Raw genomic sequence first — 22,276 nt, 5'->3', positions numbered from 1 at the left:
TCTCCTCCGTGGCGGCCATGCCCTAGCTCGTTATCGCCTGCTTCAGGCTTGGGTTCTCCTCCGATCCCCTCCCCCACCCCCCCCCCTCCCCCCAAATCTCAAACTCCCCCGCCCCCAATCGCAGTCGCCGTTACGATTGTCGGGCTAGGCTAGGGTTGCCTCAGCATCTCTTCCTCCCTTCCTTCCGTTCTTGGCAGATTGAATTGGCTCTCCTCTTCCCTCTGCAATCCCATCCGATCCAATCGAGATGGCCACCGCCCAGTTCGTCATGGTCGAGGAGCTGGCCTCGCTCATCAATGACAACCTCCACAGCAATCACCTCGTCCTCTCCACCGAGGAGACTCTTATCGCAGTCCTCCATCAACAGTGCCGCCTAGAAGACAATGATGAGCGTGGCCATGAAGACGATGCGGGTACCATAGAGCTCCAGCCCACCGGTGCCTACCACCGCCTCCTCTTGCATTGCATTGCCTCGCTGACATATACGGGTACTTCTACATATACTCGGTCCAAATCCATACATCCTACCTGCCTCCTATTAACTTATTGTATATATCGCTGCTCTGTGATGGCCAATTTACCTGCTTCTGTGTAGGTTTGCTCATGAATCTGTCGGTGAAGGCGATGATCGGCATTTAGTCCTCCAGCGCCGCCCTGAAACAGCCATGTATGTTGCCTTCTTTCTTATATTCATTGGAGTATATCCAAGGATTTAATTAATCAGCAACCTCCTTTGTGCCGCATCTCTACCATATTTCAAGTATCTTTCAACCAGCGCTTAGTGCTTAGATATATGCAAGATAAATCAAACTATATCCACTTCATATGTGCTTAGTGCATATATGTATTCCTTAGGATGGCCCGTTTGGGTGGTTGTGGCCATGTCCCATGGTTCAAATTTAAGCATGTTGGCTGTGCCCTAAACCATTATGTTACTCAAAGCGTGCATGCGAAATGACATTGATTCCTGCCATTTAGACCTTTCCATATTATTTCTGGTACATGATCTATTCAAGCGAACAACTTGCCTTAGCACTTTATATGCTACTTTCTTCATGATGGAATTACCTTTTGTTGCTCTTATTGCCTATTTTCTTCTATCTGTACTATGTTTAACTCAAACGCTATATATTATTGGTTGGGAAAATCTGGAGTAGTTATTCTTTACCCCTGGGTTGAATTTAGTTATATTCTCTGTTGCAGATCACCTGTCCTTGTTAGTGATATGTTACAGAAGTATGACAATTGTGATGATTCCGCATCTGTTATGGTAACGAGAAATGGTACAGGTGAATCAATCTTGGTTTAATATATTATAACAGATGTATTTTTTATCTGCTGTGTCATGTGCATATTGTATTCGGACTAATATACACACATTATCTGCCTATATGATTGAAGAATTGTAGACAAGAACAGAGTTACTGATTACGCAGATACTTGCTAAAAATGTAATGTGGGGATTCCTGCTGACTGAAGTGACCCCCTACTCAAGTAGGATGTGATTATCACTTTTCTGTAGTCAAATTTCTTTCACATGCAATATTTAGAGAGCAACATTTGGCAACACAAAATGCTACAAACCTGTGTTGAAGTGACCCCTATAGTGAACTACGTCGCGCCACCTTCAGTTGCTGCAGCCATCTTCGCACCACCCCAGTTACAACTAAGAAACTAATCAGTTACGACGGCACATATAGGTGAGTTACGATCACATGATAAAAAAGTGTATAATTACGAGAAAAATTATAGTTTATTGCTGCGCCACCCCTAGTTACAACTAAGAAAACAGTCAGTTAAGACATCATAAATAGTTGAGTTATGATCACATGACAAAAAAGTCAGTTACGATAGCAACTATACTGCTTTTGGATCATAACTGGGGGTGTGCGCAGAAGTGACCCAGTTGCAATCACATAACAAAAAAGTGCATAATTACGACTTGATAAGGTACCCAGTTACGACCATATATGTTTGTAGTAACTGACCTATCTTGTGAGTCGCAATACTATTTTTTGGATTGTAACTGCGGGATGACTCAACAGTGAACTACAGTGCGCCTAAGCACATAATAGATATATAGTATATATATACATATAATGTTTTAAACCTAAGTATACACATAAAAGATATGTATAACATAGAGATCTAACTCTTCTTTAATACACTGGAGGGAAAATAAAATCGTGTTTATGATTTACCATCAAATCACCGATATATGTGATGGCTAAAAAGAAGAAAGAAAATAAAAAAGAATAAAGGTAAAATGGCCAAATGGGCCTGTTGGCCCATCCAACCCGTTCAATTGCCCTAACTCCTTCAGCCTCTCTTCCCCGGTCCCCGCACGCCACCGTTCCTCATCTCTCCACTGCCTCCTCTCCCAATTCCTCTCCTCTCCCCCGTCGCTAGCCTCCTCCCCCACACGGCCCCACCATTGCCCCTAGCCTCCTCTCCCCCCGCGGCCCCGTCGTCGCCGCCTCCTCCTTTCCTCCCCCGCCACCACCACCACCACCACCTCTTCTCCCCGCGGCTCAGGTTTGGACGGCGGCCGGTGAAAGGGGATGAGCGTCGGTGCGCCGAGCCGCCGGCGCACAACAACATGCTTGGTGTGGCTTCTCCGATGTTGTAGGTCTGTTTTCCTCCTCCTCTCCCGACACGGCCACAACGCATCGGATGCGTGTCGCACCGCGTCCAACGCGAGTCGACGGGGCAAAAAAAAATGGACACAGGTGTCCCTGTAACAGCTACAAACTGACTGAAGGAGAAGTGAATCAGCAGCCTTGCTCCGTGTGGGCTTAAAGTGAGTGGTTAGCTTAACACTCCCTTTTTATCTGGTTCCGTGGCAAAATATGTGCTTTTTGCTGTTTGTGCAAACATATGTTCATAGTGCACAGAACATGCTTGTTTTGATGGGCTAGTTATTATTCTTATACTCAGAAACTCTAAAAACGCCATCACTGTAAAATGCTATTATAACCATTATTATACAAACCAATGTGATATTTCGTGCTCACCTTCCTGTGTAACAAGTTTGTAATTTGCTTGTCTTCTAGCGCAGATTTCCGAGATTCTTGGAACGCAGAATTTGTCCAAGAAGATATTTCTGTTAAAATATCGCATCTGAAAGCTGATGAAGGTACGTGGGACATGTGCTCTACCTTTCAACCAAAAATCTTGTGGTTCTAAATAGGAATTGGGCGAACTTTTATACTTTTGGATCTCAACATAATTTTGACATGGAAGCATGTATATTTTGAGAAAATAAAGAACTAACCAATTAGCCCATACTTTCAGATTTGAAGCCTCTGAAGCGGGCAGTTAAAATTCCAGCTGCGTCACTCAAGGAGAGGGAAGCTGCTTATCGAGCTGCTCATGAGCTGTATTTTCTCTACAGATAATGCCAAGGGAAAGGATACATCATCTACAAAATGTAGACAGGTTCCTGTTATTGTTCAACGAATGATCGCACATGCACTCGGTAAAAAAGTTCAAAATCCCACAGAGACAGTTACATTGACAGAAGGAAAAGGAAAGCAACTGATGAACGGGCCAAATATCCCATTAAGTAGCAGGAACAACTTCTATCCAGTTACACCAGATAACAGAGAAGCGAGTTATGTTCGAAACGGTAATTCAAACTCAGTTGGTAGGGATTCGCATCAATCCTCATGTAGCCAAAGGTGTCACACAGCTTACAGTAGAGCTGTTAGTGCTGAGAGGTTGAAGAAAGAGCAGACTGGAGCAGCTAAAACAATGTTTGCGCATGCACTGTGGTTGCCTACTGTTCAAGGAAGTAATGGTGCGGCGCCTAGACCAAAGTGACGAGCTAGAGATGAGATGTAATGCCAAGAATGCGAGAAGGTTGCCAAAGCAAGCTGGAACTGGGCTTTCCTTCCTGTCATGTGCAGTGTGGCATGAACCAGCAATGGTTGGTGCTCTTTTGTCTTGTGTGAAACGGCACTTGTGATGTTGGTAGCAGATGTGAAGGTTTCATGGTCGTCTGTTGCTTATTGGACCACAGAGAGAGCTATGGACCTGGTTGGAAGACGAGCGGAGTTCTGGTGATCGAAGCCTCAAGCTCAGGGGCACAAGGGGGTTTACGAATGGAATGCCCAGCTATACAGTGCGAGTGCTTATTCGGCATTTCGGCGTGGAAGAAACATGGTCCTCCTTGTTGCTCATAGTGTTTGGGCATTATTTCTTACTCTAGTATGTTGTTGGAAATACATATCTTATTTCAACCCAAAACTTCATACGTTCAACTCAGCAATTCAAACATCCACCAGTCAACTGGGTGACAACCACGTCCCAACAAGCAAAACTTTCAAGACGAAAACTTGAATATCCAGAATTTCTAAACTTCCATGCAGAAACTCAATATTTGCCACTTTCTACTCAGTATAATAGTACAAAAGGAAGTCGTTCACTAGCACTCATGGTTTCTGCCAAATGAAGGTCCTGTGTTGTTTTAGAAGACCATCAGCTGTTATATTCTATTGAAGTTAACAAACAGCTGTTATATTCTATTGAAGTTAACAAACAACAAGGCATAAGGAAAAGTAACGTTGCAGCGCATATTTCTCGGGCTAAGGGTTAATACATGCTACAAAATAGCACTGTGCAATGGCAGGAACAATAGATTCGAATGGCAGATCAGCAATGGAGAATTTCTATCAGAAGGGCAGAACAGTGCTAACAATAGTGACGTCAATGTCTCAGTCCAATTCCATAGCATTATCCTGCGTGCTGCTTCTGCATGACCAAATCTTTATCGTACGATCATGTGACACAGTCACAATCTGCTGTCCATCTGCATAAACCACAGATATACGACCAATTAGAAGTTTAGAAATGACATGTTCAAGCTAATGTAGAAATTTCACAAGTAGATGACACAAAAATAAAGTGGGGGGGGGGGGGGGTGCACCCCAACAAGCATCCCGTCAACCTATGTACCGCATCAGATATATATCACCTAATAATATATAAATTGATACAATATACACTATCTTAGGATCAAAAGGTTGAAAGGATAAAGCACGGCACAATAAAGTCGTAGACAATTAAAAGGTGATCCTAAATGCAATATTTTAAGAATAGTCACAAAATAGCATAAAGTTAGAAGTTAGTACTTTCCACCACTCCACTTGTCACAAAAGAAAAATAAATCCTAATGTATAATATCTATACTATAGTATTTAAGTTGCTTCCTTCAGCCATTGTTCATAAGAAATATACCCTCAAATTCCCTCACCAACGTGTGGGGAAATCAACTAGTTAAATAATATTCAACAGCATAAACGCTCAAATTAATACTTCCAGTTAAGAAATTACTAAATTAGAATGTTGATCTAAGGTAAAAGAAAAATTAGAAGTGCACTGTTCTTTGTATTTGTTCTCTCTACACAACTAAATGATGATAAAAAATGAGAACGTGAATAACACAACTTGATTTTCAGTACGACCAGATATGAGGGGCTGAATTGGTTACTTGTAAAAAAGGACTCAACGTATAATATGTTTTTCGCAACAATGATAGAGAATTGCTTAAACAATATCTTACCTCCACTAATATCCAGACTAGTAACCTTTGACTCGTGGCCCGCCAAACTTTTGATTGGTTTGTAATCCCGAGCTGACCACAGCTGAAAATATGGAATATATGAGAAACCAATTGGCTAATGACAGGAGAAAGAAATAAGCTTCAATAAATGACATATAGAACTTACCGATGCTTTGGTGTCATAGGAAGAAGTCGCTAAATAATACCCTTCTTGGGGTTCAAATTTCACATGTGAAATAAGACTCTTATGAGCTGGTATGGAATATAACATTTCTCTCTTCCTCAAATCCCATATTCGACAGAAATTGTCTTCACTTCCAGTTGCCACCAGATAACCATTAGGGGAGAAGCTGACTCCTAGGACCTGAAATAGGAAATAAAATTGTCATATAACACAATAGATTTCTAATCATTGCAGCTGTACAAAAAAATATGTATAATCCCATCGGAAAATACTGGAAAGGTACTTCAAATGTTTCATGCTGCAGACTTGCAGGTTTCACATGTCCCTCATAAGTGGAGTGCAATGAACTTACAGGTTTCACATGCCCCCTAAGGGTGAAGAACAATCTTCCTGATCTTAGATCCCATACTCGAGCATATGCATCAAGACCACAAGATGCCGCCAAAGAACCATCTGGGTGAAAGCTAACTCCATAAACGTTTCTGCTGTGCCCCTCTTGGAGTAGCAGTTCCTTTCCAGTATTGATGTCCCATAATCTCCAAGTCTTGTCATAGCTAGCTGTACCAAGGTACATTCCAGATGGATGAAAAGCAAGTCGAGCAAGACGATCAAGGTGACCATCAAAGGACATTAAAAGTGACCCATCTGGTTTCCATAGTTTTGCGGTTTTATCAGCTGAAGCCGTTGCTAAGCAGTCATCAGCTGGAGAAAAGGCAACATCAGTTGCACGTTCTGTATGACCTTTCAGGGTTGCAACTTTAGTTATCTGTGGCATGCTCCAAACTTTGATCATTCCACTCCAGGAACTACAGAATGCAGATAAGCAAATGGTTATTTCCTGAAAAGGAAGAAAGAGTACAAGAACATAATCTTCCATATTAAGGTTCAAAACTAAGGTAACGAGATGGTACCCATCATGAGACCTAATAAACAACAATTGCACATGACATCGGTAACAGAAAAATACCAACATAGTTGAGCTGTCCAACTTTAGCTAACAAACTTATTTATGGTGCATGCAAACTGCTACAAATTGCAATTAACAACTCAAGTGAACATCACTGAAGATATCTTCACTGCAGTTATTCTGATAACCCTGCATAATGCCTAGGTCCAATTTCAGCTTATGTTCCACTAAGGATGGGCTGGATAAAGCAGGATTCTGTGGATTGGGTAGGGATCCAGCCCGCCCCAAATGGGACTATTATAATATGTTTGACTTCCTCCAGGAAGCATGAACTAGAAGAGATGCAAATCTGTTCCTGGCTTCCTAGCAGCCCAATGATTTGAAAAGTAAATTACAGCAAGCCAACTGGCTTGCTGTAAAACAGTCATCGCAACTCAAGCAGAAAATAAAATTGAAACAGTCATCACAACTCAAGCAGAACTGCACAAGTGCATGGATCCATGCAACAACGTATAAAATTGAAGAAACATGGACGTCCAACAAAAACTGCAGCAGTTCAGATTATTTTCTGCCAATGCCCAACTCAACCTTAAAACAAAATTTGCTCCATTGGATTGGACTATGATCCCACAGTTATGACACGCAACAGTTTCGTGCATCAGTATTTGCGGCATACAAGAACAAAACCACAAGTTATTGTATGGTTAAGAGAAAGTACCTTGTGGCGAGCATTGACGCATCGCGAGAGAAGGAGCAGCCGGTGAGCGGGCGGTCATCTCCAATCTCGCTGCACTCGAGTACAAACTCCCCTGCCTGCTTCACGACGAGGTCAGCCTCCGCCTCCGGGTCCTCGTCGGGGTCGTCGTGACGGCGCTTGGCCCTCTCGATCCTGGCCTTGGCGCGGGGCAACGAGTACTGCGCGATGTCGACACGCGCCTTGAGCAGCTCTTGCGTGCCCTCGGTGAAGAAGGGGTACTGGATCTGCTCATCGTCCTCCTCGCCGGCGCCCGCCGCAGCGGCCTGGTCGTCCTCCTGCGCGCGGAGGAGGCGGTCGACCTGGCCGTCGGCCTCGAGGCGGACCATGAGCGCGCGGAGGCGGTCGCGGCGCTCCATCTCCCGCTCGCCGTAGAGCGTGATGGGCTCTCCCAGGCGGCGGAGGCGCGCGCGCACGGCGGAGTCGTTGGTGGGCACGGCCATGGCGTAGGCGCGGCGCCGCTGGAGGAGCTCCTGCACCGCGCGCTCGTGGCGCTCCCGCGCGGCACGGTGGTCGTCCGAGACCTCGTACCCGGCCTCGCCGCCCCCGGAAGCGGAGGTGGAGGCCGCGGCAGCGGGCGCGCGGGGAGGAGGGACGGGGATGGGGGCGATGGGCGGGTGGACGGGCACGGGGAGCGGGGCCATGGGTGGCGTGGGGGCGGGAGCCTGGGGCCTGGGGTTCTCCATGGGCGAGAGCTCGCGCGAGGCGGGGTTTAGGGTTTCGAGGCGAGAGGCGGCAGTGGTGGTGATGGACACGGAGGCGGCGGAATCCGGTGGGGAGGGATGGGGGGCGAGCCGCAGCGAGCGAGGGCTCTCCGTTTCTTTTCTTTTAATGGATTTTGCATTTTTTTTATTGTTTCTTTCACTTTTTTTCCCGCTTTGTTTGGGGAACAACTAAGAAAAATACGAATTTATATAATATACGTGAGCATATTTACTGAAATGGACAACTATTTTCTGTATTTACGAATTTAGCATCTATATTCGGCATATGGTGTGCTGAAAATAGCTTTTCGGGACACGATGTACTGAAAAAGTCATTTTCAGCACACCGTGTGCCGAATACATTCGGCACATAGTGTGCCAAAAATGACCTGTATTCGGCACACCGTATGCTGAATACAAGCAAATCATATTTTGGCACACTGTGTGCCAAAAATGAAGTGTATTCGGCACACTGTGTGCTAAAATACATGTTTTCTTCGTGCCGAGTTGGCTCTTCATTTTATGTAAGGATGTGTTGCTATTTCATGTGATTTGGCTGTGCATTTTATGTAACCAAATTAAAAATTAGTTGCTAATGTAACTGTACATTTCAAAATGCATGAGTAAGAAAGCATATAGTCTCTAAGGTGGCGGACAGTCTTAACACTTAGGTATATTTGAACATGCGCAACATTAACCCTTATATTAGTGATCATCTCAAAATAGCAGCGGAAAGTGATGATGTAGATTAGCGAAATTGTCGAAGCATTGGTGGCATGAAATCGTCGTCGTCGTCTTGAGGTATCACGGTACGAGCACGTGCTCTTGTAGTATTCGTTGAACCTTCTCATGTGTGGCTGGTGGAACGTCGAGGCATTGGTGGCATGAAATTGTCATCAGCTCTTGTACCCCTTGAGTTCACTGATCTTCGTCGTCTTCTACGCGAACCAGGTAGTACACCCCCGCCGAAGAGCATTTGCATTGCCAAGAAGTGTAGGATTTCTTTGTTGATTAACTCTGCGTCTTCTGGGAACGCCTAAAGCAGAAGAGGGGTATTCGAATCAATAGCAATAAGATAAGTATGGTGATCAAATAAAAAATGACGAACCTGTATGTGGGATATATACTGGTCGGGCAACATCACCATTCTTCTTTGCCTCATACAGAAACCCTATACAGAAGGATGGTTGGCTAGTTCGCAAACCCTGAGGTATATTTGGCGGCTCTCATGCAAGAGGGCCCTAAGGTCGTCGATTGTTACATGTAGAAGTGGAACGGTGAACGCAGAGCATGGCGGTCTTGCATTCAATTTAGGCACAGCTTGGATTAGGTTGCTCTCTTTGAAGGGATCATCCTTCCCTCCACGCACAACCTGCAAGCAGGCAGTTAATGCTATAGACGCAAAAGGCTCATAACATGTGTTTGTAAGCCTTCTAGATCAATTGGTAGCTCAATTGTACTCTCTACGTACTGGCAGTTCTGAATTGACACGAGTCTCCCATGCAAAACAGCGGGACGTTCTCCATAATAAATATGGATAGTCATAGCGTCTCTGCTAAACAAACGTAAATAGCCAAATAACTAATTAGATGTATGTTATATACCTACTCTATTTTAGCAACTTAATATCATTTAGCCAATGAATTCAAACGGAATAAATACTCTACTTGCTCTAATTATATTTTTTAATCTAAATATTACGATTAATGTTATACTATAGTTGCTTCTGTTGCGAGATCATACAATATGCAAATATTATACCTACTCTATTTACCAACTTAATATCATTTAACCAATGCATTCGAACGGAATAAATACTCTACTTGCTCTAATTACATTTTCTAATCTAAATATTACGATTACTGTTACACTATAGTACCGTCTATTACTAGATCATACAATATGCAAATATTATACCTACTCTATTTTAATAACTTAATATCATTTAACTAATGTATTTGAACGGAATAAATACTTTATATGCTATAATTACATTTTCTAATCAAATGTAAGTACATACATAATCTAGGATCCAAATAACTAGATGATTCTGTTACGACATCATAAAATATGCAAATATTATACCTACTATATTTTATCAACTTAATAAATACTCTAATTCCTCTAATTACATCTACACAACTAAATATTACATACATACATAATCTACATACTTACTATTACGGAAGGCTGTCCCCTTCACACGCTGCTGCACCGCAGCTCCTCGTGCTCGACTGCTGCTTCAAATGTTGCTCGCCCTCGCGTTAACCTGCTACTCTGCTCGCCGTCGCTCTGCTCACCGGCGCGCTTGCTTGCAGAGAATGGAGCGTGCGCTGCCATTTATAGCAGCGTTGGCAGCGCTGCCCGCATGCAAGCAAAACAAGCCAGCCGATATGCCTATGGGAAAAGCAAACTGAAAAAGAGAAAAGGAAAAGGAAAAAGAAAAGGTAAAAAGGAAAAGCAAAAATAAAAGAAAAAGTAAAGCGCGACGCGACGCAACGTGATGGAAAAGCATATTTTGGCACACGGTGTGCCAAAATACGCTTTTGCCTGTATTCGGCACACGGTGTGCCGAAAATGACTTTTTCGGTACACCGTGCTCCGAAAATCTATTTTCGACACACCGTGCACCGAATACAGTTGCTAAAATCCTAAATATAGAAAAAATTGTCTATTTCTTTAAATACGCTAACATATACTGTACAAAATCGTATTTTTGCCAAACAACTTCGGTAGAACTCTATTTCAATTTGATTGGATATAGCTAGATGTCTGTATAATAAAAACATAAATATTGAATATAGTGATAAGTATGAATTTAAAGTATGGAGATATGGATACGATAGGATATGGTTATCGAATAAATACATTGGGAGTAATATTATAGTTTAATTTTAGATGGTATCTGAAAAAGAGGAGGAGATCAGCGCTTATGAACGTTTGGAATTGTACTCTATGTTTATTTCACTATTTTTTACAAAAAATTTATTTCTCTTTAAAGTTATCGAGAACTTGTGAATTTGGTTGGAGAGAAAGACACTGAAGTTGGATTTGGATGGAATATGGTTCTTGGTCTTGTTTCCATGTCTCGAGTTGGATCAACTTAACTCAATCACATTTTCTTTTTTTTTTCTTTTTTGCAATTATACAGTTTACATAACTCTTTAATTTCTGCTACTACATTTTTCAGTTGCATAATTCCACGTTAAGTTCAAAACGCCATCCTAGGTATCAGACCGGCGCATGCACCGTCTACGCAGGATAGTGAACTGACCAAACATTTTCCGGAATTGCTATTGCTCAGCGACTTCAGCCGTTTGAATTTTTCTTGTCCTTCACACCACGTTGTGTGCTTTTTGATCATCATCAAGATTTGATTTGAGGTGAAAACAATAGATGCAAATCCCAGGGACTGAAAAGGCGAGTGAAATTTCTTCTGTTTTCAGTCGATTGACCCTGCATTACACAGACTATGATCGTATTTGTTAGATAATTTTGCTGAACAACATGTAAAGATATTTAATTAACAAGATAGCAAAATGTACCCTTTTTCTCGCTAGGGAAGCAAAAGGTACATAACTACATAAGAAATAAGTACTGAACTTTCGAAATCATAAAACTATTCGTTTTAAAAAATGGAAATCGTAAAACTACATGCGTGATTCCTTGACCAAGAAAAAGAACTTCTTGGGTTTAAAAAGGGGAAGTTGAAGAGGATCTTATTTTGGAACGAAAGGAGCACTTTATAAAAATTGAGAGAATTTCTCCAACACCACTGCGAAATTTCACATTTCCTTGTTAGTGGCATATAAGGGGATGTCCAATTTTTAGTGGTATAGAAGGAATTTATTAATAAGAATAGGATTGGTAGACAGTCTGTCCACCAGTAAATTCATACGAAACAATTCCTAAGGAGACTGGTGTTGACAAATTTCCGAACAGGGGCGAAGCTCACTTGGATAAGGTTAATAGAAATTCCAGGAACAAGTAGATCAATCCGTTACTCGAAACTGAAAGAACGAGTCGATCAAATAGCAACAAATATCGAACGACTCACCGAACAGGGTTAACAAAATCGTTTGAGATCCGAAAATCACTATCCGGTGATTTTCCAAAATTCGTTAATATTACAAAAACTGTTCAAAATTCGGTGAAAATTCGTTCAAATCCACTCAGTCAAATTTCCAAATCGGAGGCAAAAATCGACTGAATCGACGATTTGGTAACCGCTCAATTTGAACGAAAACCACTCGATTCAATCAAAAACAGCCGCATTTTTCGCATTTCATTTGTAATAAAAAACCGCTCGAAAAATTCGATAAGAACTGCTCAAGTTCAAGAAAAACCAGAAAATAGCCCAATCTTATAAAATTGATAACTAATTCATCTGAGTTTCAAATGAAGTGAAACAAATTTTGTTGGTTTCTTTGTAATATAATCTACATGATAAAAGTATTTATACTCATAAAAATATTGTATATTTTCTATGGGAAAATGTATTGTCTAAACCTAGTTAAATGCATAGTTAATTCTTTGCTAATCCAGAAATCATGGAACCAATTTTCATAGTCTTATTACATGATCCCATGTCTTTTAAAAATACATGAACTTATGAAATAGTTATTGTAACATGTATGATTATGTAAATGTGTTGAAACCTGATTAATTCATAACTAACCCATCACATCTCTAAAATTAGTGAAACCATTTTTACTAGTTTACTTATACTATGCTTTATTGTAGAATAAATAACGGTAGACATGAAAACGTTAATTACAGTGTTGTTTTCTTAGCATATTCACTTTCTGCTTGTGAACTTTGTAAAAATCATGGAGAAATGAATAAATTTTAAATGAAGTGAAACCAATTTTAAAGATCCTCTTAAGATACATCCTACATAAAAAAATATTTTTTCATGTTAAGCTTTTACTTAACATGATGGGCAAAATCATGTTCATACGGCCCATTTCAGTATTTTCTTTTTTTTTTCAAACTTCCTCTCCATGAAATATGATGCAAACGATATTATTTTTGAAAAAAAATCACATAAGGTCTTAGAATTATCTCTAGTATTTTAGATTCTTTTTTAATTTTTTAAATTCAAATTTAAAAACCGATCAATTTCTAAATACAGTGAGGACTGAATTGACTAATATTCGCGAATACCGAACGGTTTTCAATAATTTTTCAAACCCTTGACCTGAATCAGCAGCTATGATCGAACTCGTACCGATAACATGTTGTAATACTAGTGATTCTGAGTAGATGAACACATAGAAGAGACAATGCTTTATTGATTTCTCGTCATCTTTACAATATGATCTTCTTAGAACTACGCATGCACGTGTGTGTATATATGGGGATGATATTCTACACCTAGGGTGTAGAGCTATTCTATACTAGGGTGTAGAACTATTCTACACTGGAGCCCCTATATATACCCCTCTCGATCCTCGATCTTGGCAACCTCCCCAACACATGTTGTCATCAGAGCATTTTTCTTGATTCAAACAGAATTCACATGTGTTGACCGGATAGTCCGGTGATTAACATGTAGATATCACCGGAACCTTTTCTTGGTGACACGTGTACAAGAATTTTCGAAGTGCTGCACCGGATTGTCCGGTGTTACCTCGTGAAAGCACCAAAGCTTTTTCGGTAAAAGCATTTTTTCCTAGGTAAAATAAAGTTGAACTCACTAGATTATCCAGTGATAAAAAGATGGGAGCACTGGAGCATTTCTTGCAGATAAGAATTTTTTGTTTCAGAAGAAGCTACACTCATCAGATGGTTCGGTGAAGGCAAAGAGGAATCACCAGACTAATTTTTGTAGAGAAATTTATTTGGACCATTTAAAATTGCTGAGTTTAGCAGATGGTCCGATGATGGACAAAATTAGTACCGGAGCAATTTTTACAGAGAAAGTTGCAGTTATTTGAAAATTGGAGATCAACTGACTGAATGGTTCGGTGTTAAAGGTGTGCTCACCGGATACCTACACCAGACTATTATCAGCAGTAACACCTAATGATAGCTGGCACAATGTAGTTTTGAAAGTTGTACTCACCGGATTTGTAAGACCCTGATCCTAGGATCTCATGTGCCTCCTGCATCAGTCCTTAGATTAAGTAGTTGATACACACAGTATAACAGTTGTAGTATCACTGTCAAACTTCGTATGTAAGTATTAAGATTACAGAGTACAAAAGGCTACAACCTAACAGTAATAATACAAACCTGACCGAACGGCCAACAAAAACACAGCAGAAAGCATAGACCTAAGCCACAAGCAGCTAGGGTGCGTACGTGACTTCGGTGACTACTCTTCATCTTGGCCTTCACCTCCGGCGTTGGTAGCATCTGTTTTTTCATCTGAATGACAGCAAGAGTGAGTACGAAAGGTACTCAGCAAGCCCTATACTTCAAGGTGTTGATAGGTGCATAAATGGATAATTCAAGGATAAGACTTTACGGTTTAATTTTTAAGCACAAAGTGGTTTATGTAGGTAATTAATTGTATCATTTATTATCGATTTTAAAGCCGCTCCAATGGTTTAAAACTAGGTAACAATTTTTATCTGAGGGTTTTTGGTCCTGGGAGGGGCTACACCTCACTCCGCAGTCCCTATTACCACATCTGGTGTACCTCTAGTACCACACAGTTTCTGGCGGATTGAGCCAATAACCTCATCACACGGACATCTAGTCACACACTCACTCATCAAGATACACGCATCCGGAGTCTATTCAAGTATGACCATGCCTTCGCACGTCCATGACTGTGGACACGACTATTCGAATAGATTCACACTATGCAGAGGTTGTACAACTTTACCCATGCGATATACTCAGCCTCCAACCGTTGCAAGCGGAGGAGCGAATCATACCGAGATCCTCCAAACACCTTTCCTGCCGGGCTTTTCTACGAGACAACCCAAGTACCAGAGACCGTGTTCAGAATACCAAATTGGCTATACCGCCTCTTGAAATATTCAACAGAGGGCCAGATGGACACTTGGCTTCTCACTGCTCTCCAGCCCCCTAGTATGATGCCCAACTCAGTCCGATGAAGGAAAGTCAAGTCCTGTCCATACATGATGTATGGTTGCACGGGGGCGGCTAAGCATGACGGCGCAAGACTCGGTCCTTAAGCGGCCGGGCTAGGCATCTTCATTGGCAATGAATACCATCATGTAACTCAAGCCCCCAAGAGCATCCTCTTCGGAGGACCACTCTACCTGCCCACGCCAAAACAGTTTTCACATATTTTTACACATCACCCTCCATATCCCACACGACATCAAGGATTTCACAAATATCACATGATTCACAACCATCAAGGATTCAAGGTATATGAGTTATCATTGATAACATTAAATCTTATCTCCGAGTAGAGGTGTTTTAAAAGTGACATCTCCGAGGAGATGTATTCAATCATAAGTATGCTAGATATCATGGCATCATCCGATATTAATATAGTTAACGACATACAATAATACGGTGATATGTATTCTGGATGATAGTATTCAAGACATGGTATGTGTTTGATAGGATTAACTATTACAAGTAGTTTGTATAAGTGTAATACATAGCACATGCAATAATAAGTCCGATTTTAGTTGATCATGTAGATTAGTCGAAAACATAGGTTCAATATGATAAAGAAAATAGGACTTGTCTTCTCCAAAGTTCTGTTCAGAGTCTTGGTTGTAGTCAATATCCTCCTCGTCCCTGATGCTTCCTGCGTAACACTCGCAAAACTCTGTTTGCTCTGTAATTGCGACTACGATCAATAACGGCTATACTAGAGAAGAATCAATTAATACCAAATGGAAAACCAAATAATTCCTAATTTCTATCACAACATGACAGATGAGTAGATCCTGATTTTAGATGAATTTTGGCGAAAAAATTGCCAAAATCGAAGCCAGAACGGAAAAGTTATGGCTCCTGGAAGATTTAATCTAAATTAAATTGGAAAATACAAAAGGCACTATTCATAAGTGGGACCCACATGAACAGTAACTCAATGGGTCGAGATGGGCCCAGATTGGGCTGGGTCCAGGCCTGGATGGGACAATCCGGGCTTGGACTGCACAGTGTCAGGCTGGGTGGTTTAGCGGGCTATGGGTTCTGGGCTAGCCCACGTACTAATGGCCTTTGGCAGCTGGGTCGGCCTGGCAAGCTAGCCGGCCACTGGGCTGAGCCATGGCCGGCTTGGCTGGGATTCCTGGTGCACGGATGGTGGCCTGGTTACGCGCGCACATGGGCGCGCGGACGCACAGAGCGGCGAAGGGGGGAAACGTCCCGGTGGTGAGGAATAGCGACAGAGTTGCACCGAAGTGCTCACGAGCGGCGTGTTACGGCCAAAGACTCACAATGACGAGCGGACGCCGGGATACTATAGGGCACGACTGACTCTGAGGGGAGCTCGTCGATGGAGGCACTACTAGACGATGACTGGAAGATAGCGCAACGGCGTAAGACAATTGGGCAGCAGCTCCCCTACACTGGTAGGTGCCATCCTGCAAGGGAAAGAGCCCTAGCGCCTCTAGGCATCACGGCACGGCTGCTGGGCCACACCACAGAGCAGAAACACGCCAGCAACGAGCGCAAGCACGAGGCGGAGACAGCCACACGACGACGCGTGGCAATAAGCTAAGAGGGAGCCCGAGGGATGCCTACACGCTATCCACGCGAACATGAGAGGGAACTGGGAGGCTCACCGAGCGCAAGAACGACGATGAGAGAGGTGGCGCCCGACGATTTGTCGAAGAGGCGGTGGCGGTGCTGCTCTGCTACTGGCTTAAGCGGGCTCCCGTCGGGCTTTCGGGGAATGGACGGTGGCAAGGTCCTAAAGCTCCTCGACAACACGTGGTTGGTGGATCGGCGGCGACGAGCTGCAGTAGCGAGTAATGGTGGCAGCGGCGGCGGGGGAGTGGGGAAAAAGGTGGAAAAGGAGAAGCCGGGGGCTGCACTATTTATAGCGGAGGAGTGAGGTGCAGAGAGGTGGCAAGGGCGCGAAGGTGTGGCACGGCACGACAACGGTGCTTGCCATTAGGCCTCGGGCAGTGGCAGAGGCGGCTTTGCGCCGACCATGCACGAGCGCGGGCGTGAAAGTCGCACGGTGTCAGGTGCTCAGGCGGCGTGCTGTGAGAGCAGGGAGAGGAGAGAGAGTGAGGGCGCGGAGAGTGGTCGCGGCGATATTTTCCAGAGGCGGTCGACGGTGTCGCGGTGGCAGACAACGCAGTGCGGCGCGGAGCCACGCTAGAGGAAGGAGGAGGAGAAGGGGGGCGCGGACGGCCAACCCATGCTCGATGCGTGGGCGGCCATGAGCGCGCGGGCGGGCTATCCAGCGTGGGGGCGCGCAGGTCGAACGGGCCGATTGCGTGATCGCAGCCCAGCGCGAGGAAGGAAGGGGGGCAGAAAGGAGGGCTGGGCCGGATGCCGTGGGCCGTGCGAAGGAGAAAGGAAAAATCTCGGCCTGGGAAGAGAAAAAAAAGAAAAAGGGAATTAGAAATTAGGTTTAAATTCAATTTAAAATATTTGAATTGGATTTGACCTTGGATTCATATCAATTCAAATAAACATATTTGAATTATGGTTTGGACTAGGATCTTTATTCGTGAGGAAGAATTTGAATTTAATTTGGATTTAGGCTGAATATAAACTCAAAAAAGATTTGAAGCGAGAGATGTACAATTCAAATCTCCACTCCAGGAAGAATAAAATCCATAAACCAATTGTGCATGAATCAACTTAAAGTAGGGATTACTTTAAAATATATTTGGTGCATTGTTGAATACTTAACCAATTAATATATATGAATTTATATACTGGTAAAAAAAATAAACTTGCACTGAAGTTTGCTATTAATTAATATGCTAAAACTCAGGATGTTACAGGATTGTCCGGTGATTATGAGGAGATATTCACTAGATCATCCGATATTAATAGAAAAAATGAGTTGTTAGGAAATGGCTAAATTTGGATCTCTAGCTTATAAATACCCCTCACTTGGTTTTAGTTGACTTACTTGCGACCCTAGAAAAGCTCATACACTGTGTGTATCATCAAGAAGCAAGATAATGCATTTGAGTGAATTTTAAAGTTCTTAATTAAAGGTTAAGGATATCATTAGTGCTTGGAGAGTAGCAAATATATATCTAGTTGTAGTCTAGGTTTGATTTTCATCAATTGAAGCAATTGGCTTATTATTCTTGGTGGTTGGCAATACCTAACCAGTCTTTGGTGATTGGAGGTGTCTCGGTGAGCTCTTTAGTTCTTATAAGAGCCCCGAGAAGAGCCATGTACTTAGTTTGATGCCCGCCAATCTGGAGATGGAGAAATGACAATCATGAGTGAGCACTTGAGACTTCGTGACTTAAAGGGGAGCGATATCATTTGTGGATACTCCAATGAGGACTAAGGGGGAGTGCAACTTCTCGATACATCGGGGAAAAAAAATCAGTGTTCTCTTATCCATCTCCTTACTTTCCCGTATTTATCTTTGAGCATTTTACTTACTTACAAGCTTTACTTTCCGCAATTAATTTGGGTTCTATCTTACTTGTTTTTCATGCTTCTGTCTAGTTTGATCGTGTAGTCGTATTTTAATTCATTTAGGCTAAGTTTATTACTCATTCTAGAAATTGGTAGGAGTAAAAATTTTAATAGTCCAATTCACCCTCTCTTAGACCATTCGATCCTTTCATTATATATATATATATATATATATATATATATATATATATATATATATATATATATATATTATATACCTAGATGCACTGTAGTTCACTGTTGTGCTGCCTCGTAGTTACGATTACAAAACAGTATAGTTACGACTTACAAGATATGTCAGTTAATACAAACATATATGGTTGTAACTGGGCATCTTATCTAGTCGTAATTATGCACTTTTTTGTCATGTGATCGTAACTGGGTTACCTCTGCGCACATCCCAGTTATAATCAAAAAGCAATATAGTTACTATAGTAATTGATTTTTTTGTCATGTGATCGTAACTTAACTATTTATGCTGTCGTAACTGACTATTTTCTTAGTTGTAACTGTGATCGCAACTGGGTCATCTCTGCGCACACCCCAGTTACGATCCAAAAAATAGTATAGTTGCTATCGTAACTGACTTTTTTGTCATGTGATCGTAACTCAACTATTTGTGCTGTTTTAACTGACTATTTTCTTAGTCGTAACTGGGGTGTCGTAACTGGGGTGACGCAACAGTAAACTATAATGCTTCACGTAATTATATACTTTTTATCATTATGATCATAACTCACTTACATGTGCCGTCGTAACTAACTAATTTTTTAGTCGTAATTGGGGTGGTACGAAGATGGCTACAACAACTGAGGGTCGCACAACGTAGTTCACTGTTACGCTTAGACACAGAATATATATATTTTATTGATAGTACGTGAATCACACATTAAGATCTTAGATAAGAAACAAAGTAGATGTTTTAGAGTAGTATTAAATAGGGATATTATTGATCCGCTATTACATCCATGTCCACTACAAGTCGAGAAGCTTAACGAGCGGATGCACAAGCCCAGCAGCTTCAATTCGAACACTTTCAGTGTGTAGAAGCTTTCAACTCGTTAATTAGGATCTGAAAAACCTTCAAATCTGCACGTTTGAACTTAATTTCCTACCACTGATCACCAGGGCTGACCACGACAAACCTGGAAGAACTCTACAAACTTGACCGGACGCAGTTCCATCTGCTCGAAACATTGTTATATGTAGCATAGTGCACTGTGATGAATGGCCCGTATTTCACCCATTTTGAGTCTATTTAGGGCTCAATATTTTAACACAACATCGTTAAATTGAAGGCTCATTTGTGTGGCAATATTTTAGGGGCGATTCAGAACTCTCTTTTTTCTTTTAAAGATAAAGAAAAAACAGCCCTTGCTGCTGCCGGAATTCGGATGTTTCTCCCAAAATCATGGGCTTTAGTTAAAAATAATCCAACAAAAGTAGACCATCCAAAAACAAGTTGGACGTGTCAAAGCCCAAAATACATCTCTACTTGAGACATAATCGAAATATTAAAGAAAACCTAGCCAAAATTAATTGGAAAAGTGTAACAATTAGAAGTATTAGGTCGCGCTGATTTCGCGGCCTCTCGGTGTGACCACGTCTGCCTTATTTTTCGAGCCGTCTGATGTGATGTGTGCGGTGATTACCTTTACAATGGCGCGGCCTCTCGGTGTGGCCACATCTGCCTTATTTTTCGAGCCGTCTGATGTGATGTGTGCGGTGATCACCTTTACAATGGCGCGGCCTCTCGGTGTGGCCACGTCTGCCTTATTTTTTGAGTCGTCTGATGTGATGTGTGCGGTGATCACCTTTACAGTTTACAAGTTACGTGAAACATCCCATCAATTGAATGTGATTTTGCGGCCTCTCGGTGTGGCAGAAGTATTAGGTCGCGTTCTATTAGTAATAATTAATGGCCCTATGACAGATTCAGTTTATAGTTTTGTCCATTCAACCAATCATTTTAGTGTTATCGGTATTAAAGATTCGTACAATTACAGGCAGCGTCAAACATCCCATCCCACATTTCTATCAATTGATGTATCCAGTGTTCCGTCATGTCACATTAAATTATTACATCCAGTGCTGCTTCATATCACGTCACTTACTAACTAATAGTACATACTACTACTGGTTAATCAGTTCTATTAGTAATAATTAATGGTCCTATGACAGATTCAGTTTATAGCTTTGTCCATTCAAGCAATCATTTTAGTGTTATCGGTATTAAAGATTCGTACAATTTACAGGCAGTGTGAAACATCCCATCCCACATTTGCTATCAATTGATGTATCCAGTGTTCTGTCATGTCACATTAAATTGCTATATCCATGCTTCATATCACGTCACTTACTGACAAATAGTAAATACTACTACTGGTTAATCAGTTCTATTAGTAATAATTAACGGTCCTATGACATATTCAGTTTATAGCTTTGTCCATTCAATCAATCATTTTAGTGTTATCGGTATTAAAGATTCGTACAATTTACAGGCAGCGTGAAACATCCCATCCCATATTTGCTATCAATTGATGTATCCAGTGTTCCGTCATGTCACATTAAATTGCTACATACAGTACTGCTTCATATCACATCACTTACTGACTAATAGTACATACTACTACTGGTTAATCAGTTCTATTAGTAATAATTAATGGTCCTATGACAAATTCAGTTTATAGTTTTGTCCATTCAACCAATCATTTTAGTGTTATCGGTATTAAAGATTCGTACAATTTACAGGCAGCGTGAAACATCCCATCCCACATTTGCTATCAATTGATGTATCCAGTGTTCCGTCATGTCACATTAAATTGCTACATCCATGCTTCATATCACGTCACTTACTGACTAATAGTAAATACTACTACTGGTTAATTAGTTCTATTAGTAATAATTAATGCCCCTATGACAGATTCAGTTTATAGCTTTGTCCATTCAACCAATCATTTTAGTGTTATCGGTATTAAAAGATTCGTACAATTTACAGGCAGCGTGAAACATCCCATCCCACATTTGCTATCAATTGATGTATCCAGTGTTCCGTCATGTCACATTAAATTGCTACATCCAGTGCTGCTTCATATCACGTCACTTACTAACTATTGTACATACACAACATGATGCTTCTCTTGGCTATATAAGCATGATGCTACCTTCATTCCATCACACTTTTCATCCAGTTCGTACCTTGTATGCTTGATATATTGCATACTTAAGCTACCAGAGTTACCTAGTATGTATTGCGATAGGAAAATGTAATTTTCAAAATAGTTTTGACGACAGATAAAAATATCATACTTATGAGTGCCGACGTTTTACATGTTTTATGGCGCCAAGTAGCCAGGAAACAAACAAAAGAAAAGTATAGATTCTTCTCAATGTGCAATTGTGCATGCGTCTTTTCCTCTATCTCAAAAGGTGTCTTCTTCAGGTACGAAGCGTGTTTCGCTTAATCCATTCGACCTTTTCTTTTTGCAGATTCGACGAACTCGGGATTTGCTCAATGCACGATAACAATTATGTTAACTAGTACCTCATTACACTGCCTAAAGCGTACAGTTACTGAAGAGTGTTAGTGCCTACACATTAC

General features: G+C 41.6%; 1 protein-coding gene and 1 pseudogene across 1 annotated transcript; one reads left to right on the top strand and one right to left on the bottom strand.

Annotated features, from left to right (window-relative positions):
* Nucleotides 1-107: 107 nt before the first annotated feature.
* On the top strand, nucleotides 108-4,275 carry LOC133912528 (uncharacterized; annotated as a pseudogene).
* Nucleotides 4,276-4,351: 76 nt separating this feature from the next.
* LOC133912526 (U4/U6 small nuclear ribonucleoprotein PRP4-like protein) lies at nucleotides 4,352-8,226 on the bottom strand. The gene is made up of 5 exons (XM_062355314.1): nucleotides 7,373-8,226; nucleotides 6,100-6,553; nucleotides 5,730-5,927; nucleotides 5,564-5,645; nucleotides 4,352-4,810 (listed from the first exon to the last, which is right to left on the bottom strand). Exons 1-5 carry the CDS (start codon nucleotides 8,092-8,094, stop codon nucleotides 4,716-4,718), a joined length of 1,551 nt encoding a protein of 516 aa, XP_062211298.1. The 5' UTR covers nucleotides 8,095-8,226; the 3' UTR covers nucleotides 4,352-4,715.
* Between the last annotated feature and the right edge of the window lie 14,050 nt (nucleotides 8,227-22,276).

Source organism: Phragmites australis, chromosome 3 (assembly GCF_958298935.1).
Source record: "Phragmites australis chromosome 3, lpPhrAust1.1, whole genome shotgun sequence".
Classification (NCBI taxonomy): domain Eukaryota; kingdom Viridiplantae; phylum Streptophyta; class Magnoliopsida; order Poales; family Poaceae; genus Phragmites; species Phragmites australis.
Note: the sequence above shows the minus strand (reverse complement) of the source record. Positions and strands in the feature narration are given on the sequence as shown.

What these genes read in the sequence shown, in the direction of transcription:
- LOC133912526 (XM_062355314.1), bottom strand. Translation starts at nt 8,094, where the DNA reads ATGGAGAACCCCAGGCCCCAGGCTCCCGCCCCCACGCCACCCATGGCC. An exon ending in CCTATGACACCAAAGCATCG is followed by an intron (nt 5,646 to 5,729) that starts GTAAGTTCTATA and finishes CCATATTTTCAG; the next exon opens with CTGTGGTCAGCTCGGGATTA. An exon ending in TAGTCTGGATATTAGTGGAG is followed by an intron (nt 4,811 to 5,563) that starts GTAAGATATTGT and finishes TGGTTTATGCAG; the next exon opens with ATGGACAGCAGATTGTGACT.